Here is a 16,398-nt window from a genome sequence, read left to right as displayed (position 1 = left end):
CCTCCCCGCAGAAACCCATGTTCTTACTATAACTAATTAAATTGGGCCCTGACGGCAGCCATATTTACAAGAGCAATGGGTGCCCCTTACCTTGCACCGTTCCCCAGGGATATTGCCGTGCCTTCATCATTTTATTACCGATTTTCAATTCCTCCGTGCTACCGACGACTGCAAACGGCAAATGAGCCTAGAATGAAGGGAAACAAATAGACACGATTGTCATTTAAACACATGCCATACAGAAACGGAAAATGGCCGTGCAGGTAATTTTCTAGCAACCTCTCCAGGTCCACCTGCTCAGCGTTCTTCCCCTCACTGTGGGAACTGTAGTGTGGGGTGTGCGAGTGAGAACTGGATGTGTCCATTCAATCAAACCGCTGGGTCAATATTTAATAGATCTCTGCCATTCCAGATCCCAAATTAGCACGAATGCTTTTAAAAAAATCCTTGGGCTTTCAGACTAAAATCTATAGTTGTGGAATATGACGGATTCCACCGTGCAAAGTGGGCTAATACGAAGGAGGCCGTTTGTGAGAATTAAAGTTCTGGCACGAGAAACAAAAACTTGATTTTATTTGATCTACTCTACCTTATAACTGTGCACATTCTAGATCTGCGGTTAATCACACATTTGAATGCCATACATCGCCATATTTTTGCATTTAAAAGTTGACTGTCCAAAACAACTTTACTAGAAGGTAAAATTAAACATTCTGTTTCATGCACATCATTTTCAATTTCAGCAAGGATTCAGAACAAATTCTCCACATTAACAACACATCCTTGAGCAGGTTGGAAACTGGCACACCAGGGGGCTACACACACTTTTTTTCCCCAGGGAACGTCTCTGTGCAGCTATGGGACCGGGTTAATAAAACAGGTCATTGTGGCTACTCGCTGCTCCCATATACACGTGGGCCAGTCTAAGCTGCACCCGTTGCAGACTCGTTAAATATGCTTTCGAAAATAAAATCAATGCAAGTCTCAAGGTAGTTTATGGGCACTAGAGACTGCAGGAGTGCGCTCCCACGGGCTGCACGTGGCCGAGGTGTGAAAAACTACCAGCGAAGCTACTCGCTAGGGCATCCCACTTTTTAAAGTCTGTGCCTGCTTTGTATAGCCTTGCTGTCTGGTGGAAAGAGAAAGGGCCCAATTAAGAGTGATAAACAAAGATGACATGAGCCTCCCTCGAGCGTCAAACAAGTGCAGGCCTCAATGAGTCCTCCGTTCGCCTACTGAACCGGACCGTTGCTATGGCTACCGTGGTGCCGCAGCCCCTTCGAACTCAGGGCTCCTGGGCAGGGTAATGGGAAAGCGTTTGGTCTCCAGGCCACAAAATGCACCGTGCATTCGTGGGCACCTTGTTCTGGCTTTAGTCTTTTTACTAAATGATCCACTTGCTGCCGCTTATTTATGGGACTTCTGTTGCAAATCAAAGGCGGCAACAACAACAAAAAACCTGTTCGATTTTGCCTCTCGATTTCTGTAATAAAAGTACATTTGCAGTGCAGTAACACTGAGGCAACAGGTCACCAGTCACTAGCGACTATGGCAATACATCCGCAATTTGTAAAGCAAACCAGACATACCCTTTGGAAACTGTCTGACGTGGGGAAGGAAGCTCAGTGCTGGCAGCGGTAGATCTTAACCAGATAGTAGTGCAGGAATTGACATCACCGCATGTGTGTCCACAGCGGAGAAGGTGACGCTAGGCCCTGGACTTCTGGGATTGCAGACACGCAGACGTCCACGTCCTTCGTTATGTTTTCTTATGTGGGAGCTCTATAGCACTTGCTGCTATTGGTATGGCATTGAAGCGCTGTGAGGATAAACACCCTTAGGAAGACCGTAGTCTGCGTTGAAATGAAAGAAGCGTTAAAATGCATGTGTGCATTTGTTGCCAGACAGAAGGTAGGTAGAGAATGGCTAGCTCTCCAGCAGCAGCCCACATTACAACAGTGTGAGGAACGGCTGCTGTGTTCAGCTGGACTGAACTCTGCATGGGACTCTGCTGTATTCCATGGGTCGTAGTGCTAAATGCAAGTGCAGCAAAATAGGTCTGTGGTGAGATTCAAAGTAACAAACCCAAATTTGGAACTCTCCGGGAAGCAAAATGCAAGTGTGACAAAATGCAACTATGGCGGGAATCAAAGTAGCAAACCTAAACTGGGAACACTCGAGAGACAGAATGAGAGTGTGGCAAAATACAGCAGTGGTGAGACCAAGATAGCAAACTTACATTAAGAACACACTGGCGAGTGAAATGCAAGTGTGGCAAAATACAACAGTGGTGAGATTCACAGCGAGGTGTCCCTTACCTGAATGTAGCGGTTGTTCGGAGCATCACATCTAGTGGGGCTGTGCCGCCTGACAAACAGGCAAACAGGGAGGGAAATCTCTCTCAACCTCTGACCTTTGCCTAACTACCTAGGAGCAGTGATTAAGAAATGGAGTACGAAGGGAAAGGAAAAAGACATGGTTGGAGTATTGAGCCTGTTGAATCATTTGTACCATGTGTTTGTACCATGTGCTGCCCTACTATAAGGCGAAAATAGAAAGCTATCGGAACATGGTTCTGGAGAGTAAGGGGAAAATGATACATTCTTGGCCTATTGATGGGAACCTATGATACATGGATATTGGAGAACCTGCATACCTTTTTATCTACAAAGCACAAGGGCTCGAAGTTAGAGAAACGGTTAAACACCTTGAATTTAAGAGGATGTATGAAAAAGGTGGAGAGGGCCATAATGTTGAAATTGTGGGGGAGGGGGTGTAGGGCTGAAAAAGGAGGGTGTGGGATTTCCTTATGCCCCGCCCCCATATCAGAGCTATACTTTAATACCCTGTGTTCGTACCACCATTTCCCCTAGGGCTGCTCGAGTGGTTGCAAGACGGACACAGGTAACGCCTCCATCTGTTACAATTTCTAAGAATTGTGATTTTGAGGAGAATGGAAGGAGAACTCCTTCAATGGTTAGGGCTACAGAGAGTTTGAAAACAGCTGGAAGGAGATAACGTCCCTGACTGCTAGGTTAGCAGATCGATTAAGTGTGATTAAGTGTGGAGGAGCGAGAAAGAGTGAGGCGGTAGTCCTAAAAGCGAAGGAAGAATTGAAAATGAGAGAAAAAGAAGAGGTTCAGCCTCTTTCTGCTAGGATAGTGGATAGGCTGCGAAGAGTGGTAGACAGGCAAGAACAGGAAAAATGAAGGAAGCTCTACAGCCAAATGGAGGAAGAGGTAGTACTATGGTGGCAAAGAAATGAAGAGCTGGAGGCAGTGAGAAGGCATGCAAGGGATGTAGAAGGAAGGTGGAGGCATGGGAAGGTTCTTGTTTGATTGTACAACTCTTTTATAAGAATGGTTGAGGTGGAAATGGAGAACAGGGATGCTGCCCCAGGTACATGGACTGAGCATGACGGACGGGAGACAGCGCCTTATGGTAGATGGAGAAGAATGGGATGTCGAGCAGGGTGTAGTCAACCTATCTGCCGCTCCAGTAGCAGCAATAGGAAGCACACCACAAATCCATAGGATGTACCAGGGTACTCGCATGGCTATATTAAGTAGATGAGGAGAGATGGGGAAGTGCCATAAAAAAGAGGTACATTTCCATTGCTCCAAAAGTGTCTGGGAAGGGTGTTTTATGTCCCATGATCATACATGGACTTGAGTAACTTGATGAAGACACTCGCTTCGCTCACTACATTGGCAGGGAAGTGAATTTATGCATTAGAGAAGAACAAGTTACTTGCCCCTGGTAACGTTCTTTCGACTGGATGTTTCTCCCATGTATTCCTCATCTTTGATATTCAATATCCAGCTTCAGAAATAAGAAATTCGGTAGAGGGCACTGTGTGTTGACTCGATGTCCCCCAAGGGCCTCCGTCAAGGATGTTGTAATCAAAGGCACATATAGCACGCGCAGTGCACTTTGGCTTCAGTTGTGGTTTTTCATGTCATTCTCAAGTATAACTACCCACATCAACACAGCTTTGACCGGACTAGGCTCTGAAGGAGCAAAAACTAACAGCATGGGAAATTCTACTGAGGGGTAGGCTGGGACGGTGATGTGGAATACGAGTGAGGAACATCAAGTCGGAAGAACGTTTCCAGGGGTAAGTAACTTGTTCTTCGAATGGATAGTGTCCTCCCACGCATTCCTCATCTTTCATAGACTCCCAAAGCAGTGTTCGTTTTGGTGGAGGGAGTAAGAATGTAGTCATCAATGTCCTCCCATTATGTTAATGGGAGGTCAGTTTTTCCAAAGCTGGCGTTCTGGTTTAGGGTAGACTGAAGGTAGCAATGCTTAGTGAAAGTGTGTATTGTGGACCACGTAGCTGCCTCACAAATGTTAATAGGAACAACTCTTTGCAAAGCAGTGGAAGTAGCCATGTCCCAAGTGGAATGGGCCCACAAGCCTTCTGGAAGATCCAGGCCAACCAGCCTGTAGCATTCTGAAAGCGCTACAAAAATCCATCTGGATAAGATTGGCTTTGTCACAGCTTGACCCAGTTTATGACCTGAATAACCTATGAATATTTGGTCATCCAGACGAAGTTTCAACAACCTTGAAATGTAGAAGCTCAGAGCCCTATGTGGATCGAGCCTGTGCAACCTCTACCCCGCCTTGCCAGGATGAGGCGGAGGATAGAAGGCGGGTAACACCATCTTTAATCCTAAATCTAAGTATGAGATGACCTTGGGTAGAAATGAAGGCTTAACCCTCAGGATGACCTTGTCCTTGTGAAACACAGTAAATGGTGGTTTAGAGGATAGTGCCGGCCACTCACTCTACAGACTGAAGTTAGTGCTACCAACAAGATTGTCTAGAAAGTTAGTAACCTTAAGGGACATGAACAGAGGTTGAAAAAGGTGCACAAAACAAACTTTAACACCAGATTGTGGTCCCAAACGGGAACCTGAAAGGAGGATGTAGGGAACATATTAATGAGTTCCTTCAGAAATGGTATCACCAAAGGTATCTTAGAATATAAAGTTTCCTCAGACGAGCGCTTGAAGATGGATAGCACTGCCAAGTTACCTTTAAGGGTCCCAACCTGGAGCCGCAAATTGGCTAGGAACAGTAGAAAGGGCGACACCTTTGGTGTTTTTGCATAGCAAAGGGTCTACATTCTTGTCTCTGCACCAGCTGCATAATTTGTTCCAACGGCAGGGGTACAAAGATCTCCATTATATCATCCAGGAGGTCCCAATCCATGTACCTCAGACTCTCAGAAACCATATGTGAAGACTGTTTCTCTTGACCTTTGAATGGAGAACCCAACCCTCCTCTCTTGAGAGACGGTCCTCTCTTCGTGGAAGACGTATTGTAGGGCAGATGGGCATTTCCAGAAGATCTGGGTACTACATCCTCCTGGCCCAATCTGGGGCAATTAGGATCATGCGTTTCCCCGAACTTTTTTCAACCTCCTGATCATGTGCGGAATGATGGGGACTAAAGGAAACGCGTATAGGAATGGAAACTCCGATTCCGATTCCAACGTGTCTCCTAGAGCTCCTCCTGTCCACTTGAGGGGTTACCCAAAGGGTGAAAATCTCACGAAGGACTTCCTGAGCTAGTTCCCACTCGTGGGAGACTATGTTCTGCCTGCTTGGAGCGTCCGCCGCCATGTTCTCCTCTCCGGCTGAACGGCCGACAGGGAGATTCCTTTTTGAATTGCCCAGTACCAGATCTGCATGGTCTCTGCACAGTGGTAGTGACCCTACACCACCTCTCTTGTTGAGATAGTACATGGCCACTGCATTGCCCGTCAATATCAGGACATTCTTTCACCAAACTTTCAGCGCAAGTCTGATTGCTCTCAGCTCCAAAAGACTGATGTGTAGTCTGGACTCTGATGGAGACCAACGACCGCCAATTGTCAGTGAGTCAAGCGTCCATCACTACTGTCAACTCTGGCCATGGTTGCCAAAAACATTCTCCCTTCAGAGGAGATCCTGTGCGACTCTGCTTGGAAACTGAAGTAGGTATGACATGTTGCCCAAGAATTGAGACCATTGTGTCCTGAGAGCCCACTGAAGGGATCTCATTCTCAGGCAAGCCTCTGGCACCAGAACTATGCAGGATACCATGAGGCAGAGCAACCTCAAAATGTTGAAGGCTGGGAAACGCGGGGTGCTCTGAAACTTGGAGACCATCTGCAGAATGAAAAAAAAGTAGGTCAGGCGCGCACCCTTGTTCCCAGTCAAAAATTCTTAATGCAAATAGTAACTGGGTTAAATCCCAGCAACATGCAGTTCTAACAGGGTTGAATCCCATGAGACAGTAATAACAGGGTTGAATCCCATGTGTTGCAGTTCCAATTCTGTTGATTTTCTCCTCCTAGTACTTTCCTGTCTCAAACATTATTCAGGGAGGCTGTAACCTTTTCAGGTGCTGCTAATTAGTTTGATTTCAGCCTCAAAGGATTCTGGTACATGTAGTGATAACAAAGTTCAGTCATTTCAGGTGGCCAGGAACCAACACCCCTCCAAAACACAGTTCTTACCCAAAATTGGGGGAGGGGAGAGTACCAGCATTGTGGTCCTCCAAAGTGGGGCATGGTAACCTATACTTGCATCTGGGATTCAACCCTGTTATTTTTTTTTTAACATTGTTGGGATTTACCCCTGTTATTACTTGCATCAGGATTAAAATGACTGGGAACTAGAGTGCGCGCCTGACCACCTTTTTCTACCATCTGCAGAATGTCTTGAGCCCTCACCTCCCAAGGATGTATCCAGTACAGCCCCAATGAACTGGAGCTTTAGAGACAGTGTCATATGGAACTTATTGTAATTGAGGGAGAAGCTCAGTCTGTGAAGCGAGTGGCAGGTGACGTTGAGATGATCCAGGACTTGTTCGGGAGAACGCGCCCTGATCAGCCAATTGTCCAGGTAGGGGTACACGTGAATCCCCCCTCTCCTGAGACTTGCTGCCACCACCATCATCCGTTTGGTGAAAACCCTTGGGCGGAGGTGAGCCTGAATGGCAGAACTAGAAACTAATAATGAGAACCGCCAACGGTGAACCTCAGGTACGTTCTGTGCTCGAGATAGATTGGCATATGAAAATAAGCATCCTGAAAGTCCCATGACACATCCAATCCTGGAGTTGGAGGGCCTGAAGGATTGGAGAAAGTGTGACTATCTTGAACTTATCCTTAATGAGGAACTTGCTCAAGTATCGTCCTCCGTCCTTCTTGAGGATTAGGAAATATTGAGTGTAACATCCTTTGTTCCTCTCTGTTACAAGTACCAGCTCTAAAGCACCTTTCTCTAACGGGGTCAAAATCTCCTGCACAAGGAGCCGATTCAGAACTTTCCAAGAATGGCTCCCCGATGGACGGTCCGAGGTCTTTGAATGAAGGGCAGGCAGTAACCTTGGACAATGGTTTCTAATGCCCAAGCATTAGAAGTAATGTCTCGCCATTCTTTCAGATGCTCAGACAGTCTGCCTCCCACTGGGGTGTTGTGACTCAAGTCCTCAGAGAGGTTTTGAGGTGGCTGAAGCAGTGGCTGTTGGTAAAGATGCCCCTGCTGGAGCAGACTTTGCACCTCTCCCTGGTCCATCATGAGGGAATCTTCTTTGGCCTCTTTGAGCAGCCATTCCTCTCGCTCTTCCAACTGAGGATTAGTAGCGAAAGGATCTACCCCCTCCAAGACAGTCCACTGGGGTGAAAAGGCTGAGGCTGCCCAATAGCACCACCCAAAGATCTGCAGCTTCTCAGGGCTTTCGTCAGCCTTGCTGCCGAAAAGGTGAGACCCAGCAGAATTCAAACCCAGCAATAGAGACTCTCGCATGACTTCCTTTCCATCCTTAACAATGGCCAAGAAACCATCTCTCCCCCCTGCCCCCAATTCGGGAATACGCTCAGCCGCCATAGAAATGCAGTCCAATAGAGTGTATGAAAACTTTACCAGGGCACATGTGCCGTTGGCCGATTTAAGAGCCATGTTCTCAGCGGAAAATACCTTTGACCAGGCATCTACACTTTTATCATGCCTATCTGCTGGGATGGTTTTACAGGCTGCCTGTTTCAATGTAGCAATTGCCGCCTGCACACAAGACTTTCTGGGGTAGGGTATTAGTAAGTAGCTGGAGTCACTACTTGATGGATGGTATTTTCTTGTCACGTTCTTATTTTCTGCCGGACTTCACTCTGGTGCTTCCCAATTGGCACTTTTCTAGATTGGTTGTCCGCACTGGGTGCACACTGTGCAGATAGTGGAATGTCATTAGGTCATCTAGAATCTTATGTGTCATCAAGGTTCTGAATCCTACAGTTGTGGTCTTCCGGAAGGGAGAGCTTACTGACTGGATGTGCATTTCCTAGCTCCGGTCTTATTCATCTAAGCTTACCCTGTAACTAAAAAGAAAGCTTACTACTTTTATACTAATCAGCCTCCTGCATTGTAGTGAAATAACTTTGTGATAAATGTACAAGTAACGCCAGTACATTTAGCTTATTAACTAGTTTAATAGGAGGAGCCCCCGAAACGGGCTTTCTCATTCAAGCCACATCTTCGTGTATGATTCCATCAACATTCTGGAATCATACACGAAGACGTAACTATGGTAACACTTAACATTCTTACATCTCCCTTTCTAAACAATCAAACTACCAATTGTAATCAACAAAAATTATCTGTCAAAGTTAACTAAACACTAAACAATATATTTTAAACATCACACTGTATATTAATAACCAAGAAAAAGGATACAGTTTCTTCCATGTTTTTCCTTTCTCACGTATCAACCCGTCTTGAAACTGTCACTAAGTTGAACTCTTCAATAATATACATAGTCTTGTTTGTAATTCCATACTCTTTTTCTACATTTAGATCCAGACTGAACACTGTCATTTTTCTCTTCAATAGAACCTTCCTGCGCTTCCATCTCTTGCAACTTTCCTTTTTCTGCAGCAAGACCATCTTCTTCATATCTCATCACTTCCTTCTCCTTTGCCACCACAATATCATCACATGACCATTTCTTGCCATCTTCCAATATCACAGACTTTCTTGAGCACTCCATAACTTTCTGTGGAGCACGAAACTTAGGTTCTCCTTTCATCACACGTGTTGGTTCCCTCACTCTAACCATATCACCTTTCTTGACTTTACTCTCTTGAACGTTTCTCTGCTTGTCATAATAACTTTTATATTTCTCTTGTTTCCTTCTTACTTTGACAACAATGTCATCCATGTTAATTTTTTTACTCTCATTGCTCATCATCCAGGCTGGCCTCAACCTATTGGTGAACAGTCTCCCTCTCATTAAAGTAAATGGCACCTCCTCGGTAATTGAATGTGGTGTGACCTTATATGTTGTGAGAGCTTCCTTAAGTGTCTCCTTCCATGGTAACCCATTTGCCAACGCTAACTGCAATATACCTTTAATGAAACGATTCATTCTTTCTACCAGCCCATTACCCATTGGGTGGTATAACGCTGTAGTATTGTGTTTGATAGATCTGTCCCTTAAAAATCCTTGAACCTCTGACGACATAAACTGGGCTCCATTATCTGACACAATTTCTTGCGGGTCTCCTCTACTGAAAATCTCATCCAAAAATTTCACTACTTTAACAGCAGATACTGACTCCTCTGCTATGCCACATTCCACCCACTTGGATGTATAATCAACCAATACCATTAGATAGATCTTCTGACACTCCAAAGATTCATATGGACCAGCTATATCAATAGCCAATTTAGTCCAAACAGTAACAGGAATGTCCACAGGTTGTAATGGAGTCACTCGTACAGATTTGCTTTTGTCGCTTACAGAGCAAGCAGTACAATTTTTTACCAAGGCTTCCATATCACTCCACATGTTGGGCCACCAATAAGCCTCTCGTACTCTTCTTTTCGTCAACATTCTACCCACATGGCCCTCATGCGCAATGTCCATGATCCTTTTTCTTAAAACTGTCGGTGGTATTATACGATCTCCTCTATATACACATACCTCATCACTGGACAATTCATCCTTAAATCTTTCCCAGTGACTCAGCTTATCATCAGTTTCTCTCCAACCAGCTTCAATAGCCTTTCTTAACATCTCTTGTTCAATATCATTGTCCATTGCTTCCATCCAATCTTTTTTTGAAAAGCTAGGATGCACCTGAGCTACAATACAATCCATGCTCTGTTCTTCTCTGAACACTTGTTCATCTTCGACGTTATCTACATCATCCTCACATGGCAATCTAGAGAAACAGTCCGCAACCACATTACTCTTTCCCGGAGTGTACTTTATGGTCACATTGAATTGCATAATAATCAAAGTCCATCTTCTTATGCGTGGAGACATCATGTGGGAATTTTTTGCGTTCAATACATGAACAAGAGGCTTATGATCTGTTCTTACATCTACAGGAATTCCCCAAATAAGACTCTTAAAATGTTCCAATATCCACTTTACTCCAAGTGCTTCTTTTTCTATTGTCGAATAACCTTTCTCAGCACCTCTTAATGTCCTTGATGCAAACGCTATGGGAACCACTTCTCCATTTTGAACTTGTTCCAACATACCACCTAACCCCACATTGCTTGCATCCACTGCTATTCTTGTTCTGGCACTCGAGTCAAACAATTTCAAAGCTGGTGCTTTATTAATCATAGTCTTTATCTTTTCAAACTCCTTTTTACATTCTTCTGACCAAACATATTTCATTCCTTTGCACATTAACTTCCGCATGTTTTCAGTGTTATCAGAGTAGTGGTCAATAAATTTGGAATAATATTCTGTGAGACCCAAAAAACTCCTCAACTGGTCTTTATTTGGTTCTGCAATTTTAAGAATGGTGTCCACCAAAGATTTTTTAGGCATGATGCCCTTATCACTTATTCGATGACCCAAATATGTCACTTCATTTTGTTTTATCTTACACTTTTCAATCTTGAGTGTCATACCCTTCTGCTGTAACACTTGCAGCACAGCTAACAATTTTGCATCATGCTCCTCTTGAGAATTTCCTGACACCAAAATATCGTCCTGGAAATAATACACTCCTTGTAGACCTTCAAAAAGATGATGCATTAACCTCTGGAACACTGCAGCAGCCGAAGCTAACCCAAACGGCATTCTCTTGTACCTAAAAGCTCCCAACGGCGTCACAAAAGATGTCAAATGTCTCGATCCTTCCTCAAGTACCACCTGATGGTAGGCCGACGACAAATCCAAAGTCGTGAAAAATTTCGCTGGACTCATGGTGGATAACATTTCTCCAATATTCGGTAAAGGATGTCGATCAATCCATATGTTTGCATTTAAATCTCTTAAATCAACACACATTCTGATGGATCCATCTGTTTTTCTAACCAATACAATAGGCGATAACCACTCCGAACTTTCAATTGGTTCAATGACGTCTTGTTTGCATAGTTTCTCTAACTCAGCCTTTAATGCGTCTCTGGTGCCGATGGGTATACTTCTCACTTTATGTACAACTGGTGTCACACCTCGTTTGAGAATAATGCGATGCTCAAATCCTTTAAGCAACCCAATCTTGTCATTAAAGACATTTGGAAACGTTTTTTCCAAACTCTCTGCATTGTCACACACCTTTTCAGAAATGCACAGGATGGGTACACTTTCTCCTGGATGAATTTTGATATTCAATGCAGCTTGCTCCAACCATCCTACTATTGAAAAGCCATCCTCCGCCACATACAATCTGCAGTATGTCTTGCGTCCTTCAAATTTCAATTTCACCCAAACACAACCTATAATATTGATAGGTGTCTTTCCATAACCTGTTGCTCTGGTGTTTGTCATCTGTAAATCTTCCATCTTCTTCTTCAAAACATTTACATACGTCTGTACATCAACCATAGTATAAGGGGAACCTGTATCCACCATCACTTGTAACGTTACACCATCAATATCCATAGGAACCCAAGATCCTACTCCACCATCTCTTGGTGTAACAGTAAGTATCTGGACTCTATCCTCTGCCCGATCTGTTATTGCTACCAAATTACTGGAAGCAGCACTCTCCTCGACTGCTCTCACGCCCATGGTAGTTACACCTCTGCTTCTAAAAAATCGACCAGTATTCCTACCAAATCTGCCATTAAATCTGCTTCTTCCTCTGTTGGTGCGACACATCTTTCCAAAATGTCCAGTATGCCCACACCTAAAACACTCTGCAGAGAACGCTGGACACTCCTTTTCCATATTTTCATGTTTGCTCCATCCACAATATGTACACCTATTATTTTGCTTGAATGCACCTCCTCCATCTTGTCTGTAAACACCAGATGCCTCTGACCTGACCATTCTCTTGACCATGGCAACCAGTTTTTCTTCTTGATTGTTTAGCTGATCATCATCTATCCCTTGGACTGACTTAATTCCCGTGAATTCTGGTTTACTTTGAACCTCTCTCATACATTTTTCACCCATTTCCATCGACCTGGCTATCTCCACCGTCTTCTCTAATGTGGGATTTTTCGCCTGCCATAGTCGTTGCTGAATACGCGGGTCAGCCACATGCAACACTATCTGATCCCTCAAATATTCATCCGTGACTCCAGTGAAGGCACATGTGGCCATTAGTCCTCTCAATGCAGCTACATATGAATCAATGCTTTCTTCTTTGCCCTGTTTTCTTGTGAAAAATCTGTATCTTTCCAAAACAATGTTGGACTTATTACCAAAATGTTTGTTCAATTTAGCAACTGCTATATCGTACTTTCTTGACCCACTTGACGCTTCACCCCATGTTTCTTCATCTTGTTCTAGATCAGGTAACGACCTAAATATCCTCAAAGCTTCTGTACCAATACAGTGTAACAACGTTGCTTCCTTCTGATCATCATTGAATTTTGCCCCACCAATCGCTCTCAAATACACATGAAAGTTGTCCTGCCACTGCTCCCAGGGGCATGTTGGATTTCCAGGAGCCGACAAGAATTAAATAGGAGCAGCCGTGTTTTGCATGGCTAAAGCTTGATGATGAATAGTCTGTAATGTCCTACTCATAGGTAGTACCTTCTGAAGTTCATCAGTATACTTCTTATTTTATTTCCGAACTTCCTGTTTTACAGCAAAAAAACGAACTCAAATCATTAACGCCGTGCACACTGTGAGCGTTGTGTTATTCTCCGTTAATTTATCTTCTTTGATACCTTGTAACTGTATCAGCACAGCTGATCGCTGAAATCGCGATCATACGGAAATTTTTTTTTTTGTGTGTCCAAAATGGCCGCACGCAACTCACGCACGAGGGTCCTTTACTCTAACTTCCAGCGGCAGTTGATCCACCCTCTCGCGCTGCCCTCGTTTTCCCTTGTAAGATGATAATCTACTTCCTTGATGAATTATCACTTATCCATAATGCAGCTCACCCCTTCTTTGCCACCAATGTATCCTCCGGCACCGCAGCTCACTCTCAAACGACTCTCACGCCATATACTTTCACTTCCTCTCTTTCTCCTGTCCGGGGGGCTCCCTCCACTGATCAGCATCCTCCTCGCCAATTGTAGTGAAATAACTTTGTGATAAATGTACAAGTAACACCAGTACATTTAGCTTATTAACTAGTTTAATAGGAGGAGCCCCCGAAACGGGCTTTCTCATTCAAGCCACATCTTCGTGTATGATTCCATCAACATTCTGGAATCATACACGAAGACGTAACTATGGTAACACTTAACATTCTTACATGCATCTTACCGGTTTCTCCAGTGCCATGAATACTACAAATGGCGGCGAGGATGGGACCAGGAGGCGTTTTGTTGGTCCCAGATGAACTATGATGAAGCCTGCTGATCCCAATTTATAAAGGACCCACTGGAGTCTGCTGCTGGTCCCATAAATATATATATTTAAATGCTGGAGAGAAGTCTGCCATCAGAATCAGCAGACCTTCTTTTCAGCAGAGATCCATGATGAGCCCAGCAGTAATAACGATATGAAGATGCTGATGCCAGAGATCCATGATGAGCCCAGCAGTAATAACAATATGATGAAGATGCTGATGCCAGAGATCCATGATGAGCCCAGCAATAATAAGGCCTGTATGCCAGCTGTCATGAAGGGGTTACAGTAAATCATCAGTTCTGTGCAAGGTAGAAGTCCTGTCATTATTTGGCTGGTAGCCAAACCATGGCAACATGCTGGAGAATATGACGACTACCAATATTAAGGTACTGTACATGTTTAGCAGGTGCTGCATCGTGGTATAAGCCCTATAATGTTTAAGCGCAGGCTGCTAGAAGACTGTGTGATGCCCAGTGTACACACATTCCAGCAGTTTAGCAGTCTATTTAAAACTGCTAATGTATTATATCCTTTACAATAAGCGCTGCAGCGCTTTGTTGATGGTGCGTGGGAGCGCGGTATTATGGCTGTCTAAATTCTATTTCCAATGGTGGACACCATCCTCACTGTGTTGATTTAAAGGTGCCGGTGATCCGCACGGTATGTGCTGTGATGGCTGTGACTGGCGCGCTATAACGGTGCGAGCGCTATGAGGCTGTTCAAAGGTTATATTACGGAGCTCTGTGGAGCCCGATTATCACAGTCAAAATGATGACGTAGTAAAATTCTGCTAGAATATGGCAGAGCTATGGAATGCCTGTATTCATGAGCGTTCCTTTTCCATTTGCTGAATACGGTGTTCTTCTTGGTGTACGGATCCAGGAGTTAGAAGAATGGACAGTGAAGCATCATACGGGGTGATGACACATGCAGAAGAAGCAATAGAAATGGCAATGTTCCTTCTGTGGGATTTCACCTGCATCTGCGGGGAAGAGATGTGCATTAGTAAGCAGTGCGTTATTGTGGATTGTGCTGGCGTTTCTAATCTTTCACCACGAATCATCACAGACCATTTGAAGTGCTGTTTCCTCTCCATGAAGAATTCGGTGCAGCTTTAAAAATAATGCTAAGGCAATATCGTAACGGATCGTGGGGGGCACCAGAAATGCTTCCGGTTCTGTTTTGGAGAAACCCGAGAGGTACGGTTTTATTTTTCTCATAAATCTGCAGCCGGAAATGGATAATACTACACAGGGAGGGCATCGGCAACACTTCCGTGTGGTTTTTAATATGGAAGTATTTTGCGTGCAATTTTTTGACTTTTTCATTAATTTGAAAGTGATGCGATTGTTAAACTGTTTTTAATGTTATACGCAGTTAATGTTCTATTAGTAATTCATACACTGTTATATACAGCCAATAATCTTCATGCAATTCATGGACTCGCATAAATATGCACATATTTCTATTTTTATTTATAAATATGCACATGATACAATGAAATTTATATATTATTTTCGGTTTGAGCAGTGTGAGTGCTGCAATGTTCGTTGTTTTGGTTATGTTGTTTTTGGGATAGTATGATGTTGAGTGTTTGGTGTTCCTTGGCTGGTACGGTGCACTTGATGTTTGAGTGAGGGTGCATGCATGGTATAATACTCACCAAGCAATACCAAATAAACAACAAGAAAAAAAAATATATATATATAATACATTACTCACCGTAATCATATTTCTGATGCTTGTATCTGCTTAGATTCACATGCTGTGCATAGGCCGACATCTAGTGGAAGCTGGGGAGTATTACAGTTTGTTTTTCGAAACTCAAAAATTGGGCATCGACACAGGCCGTGCCAGTAATACTATCCCTAGTGTGACGTCCACTGTACCCATGATCCCTCACGTGTCTAGGACCCTCAGATTGTATTTTTCCTGACATGAGGTAGCATGAGGAGTAGCGCGAATACAGATGATCCAAGCAGATAGAAGATAGATAAGATAAGACTACAAGCATCCATGCACCTTCTCTCAGAGGGGAGGAAGGGTGGGTCGCATGTGAATCTAAGCAGATACAAGCATCAGAAATACGATCACGGTGAGTAATGTATCCCTTCTGAGGCTTGTTGAATCTGCTTAGATCACATGCTGTGCATAGATTAGCGAGCAGTGTTAGAAGGAGGTGGGATTTGAGAAGGGTCATGAGCAAATAAATGTCTTACAACCGCTTGTCCCACTTGAGTATCTGTTTTGGAATGGGTGTCAATGCAGTAGTGCTGAGTAAAAGTGTAGATAGAGCTCCAAGTAGCTGCTTTGCAAATGGTGTCAAGGGGAACATTTGCAATGAAAGCCAGAGTGGCCCCAATGCCTCTTGTCGAGTGGGCTCTGGGCGTAAAAGGCAAAGTTTTGTCAGAAAGAGAGTAACACAACTGGATACAGTTGACAATCCACTTGGAGATGGCACCCTTAGAGACGCGATCTGCCTCTTTGCCTGTGGCTACGGAGACAAACAGTTGATCTGTCTTTCTAAGCAGTCTGGTCTTGTTTACGTAGTAAAGGACCGCCCTACGCACATCTAGGGTGTGTAGTTTAACCTCAGCCGAGCTTTGTGGGTTTTGAAAGAAA

At 44.0% G+C, this 16,398-nt stretch overlaps 1 protein-coding gene across 8 annotated transcripts in view; it reads right to left on the bottom strand.

The window, feature by feature from the left end:
• Nucleotides 1-16,398, bottom strand: part of SEPTIN6 (septin 6) — a 450,192-nt gene that overhangs the window by 173,696 nt on the left and 260,098 nt on the right. For all 8 annotated transcript variants that reach the window (XR_011274161.1, XM_069612703.1, XM_069612704.1 and 5 more), the window contains exon 6: nt 91-187. Coding sequence is in view for 7 of the 8 variants with exons in the window: in XM_069612703.1 (XP_069468804.1) it covers nt 91-187 (97 nt within the window). In the remaining variant the exon portion in view is untranslated. The remainder of the gene's footprint in view (nt 1-90; nt 188-16,398) is intronic.

The sequence above is a fragment of the Ambystoma mexicanum genome, chromosome 5p (assembly GCF_040938575.1).
Source record: "Ambystoma mexicanum isolate Mex_15411 chromosome 5p, UKY_AmexF1_1, whole genome shotgun sequence".
In the NCBI taxonomy this organism is placed as follows: domain Eukaryota; kingdom Metazoa; phylum Chordata; class Amphibia; order Caudata; family Ambystomatidae; genus Ambystoma; species Ambystoma mexicanum.
This window is presented reverse-complemented; position numbering and strand designations above follow the sequence as displayed.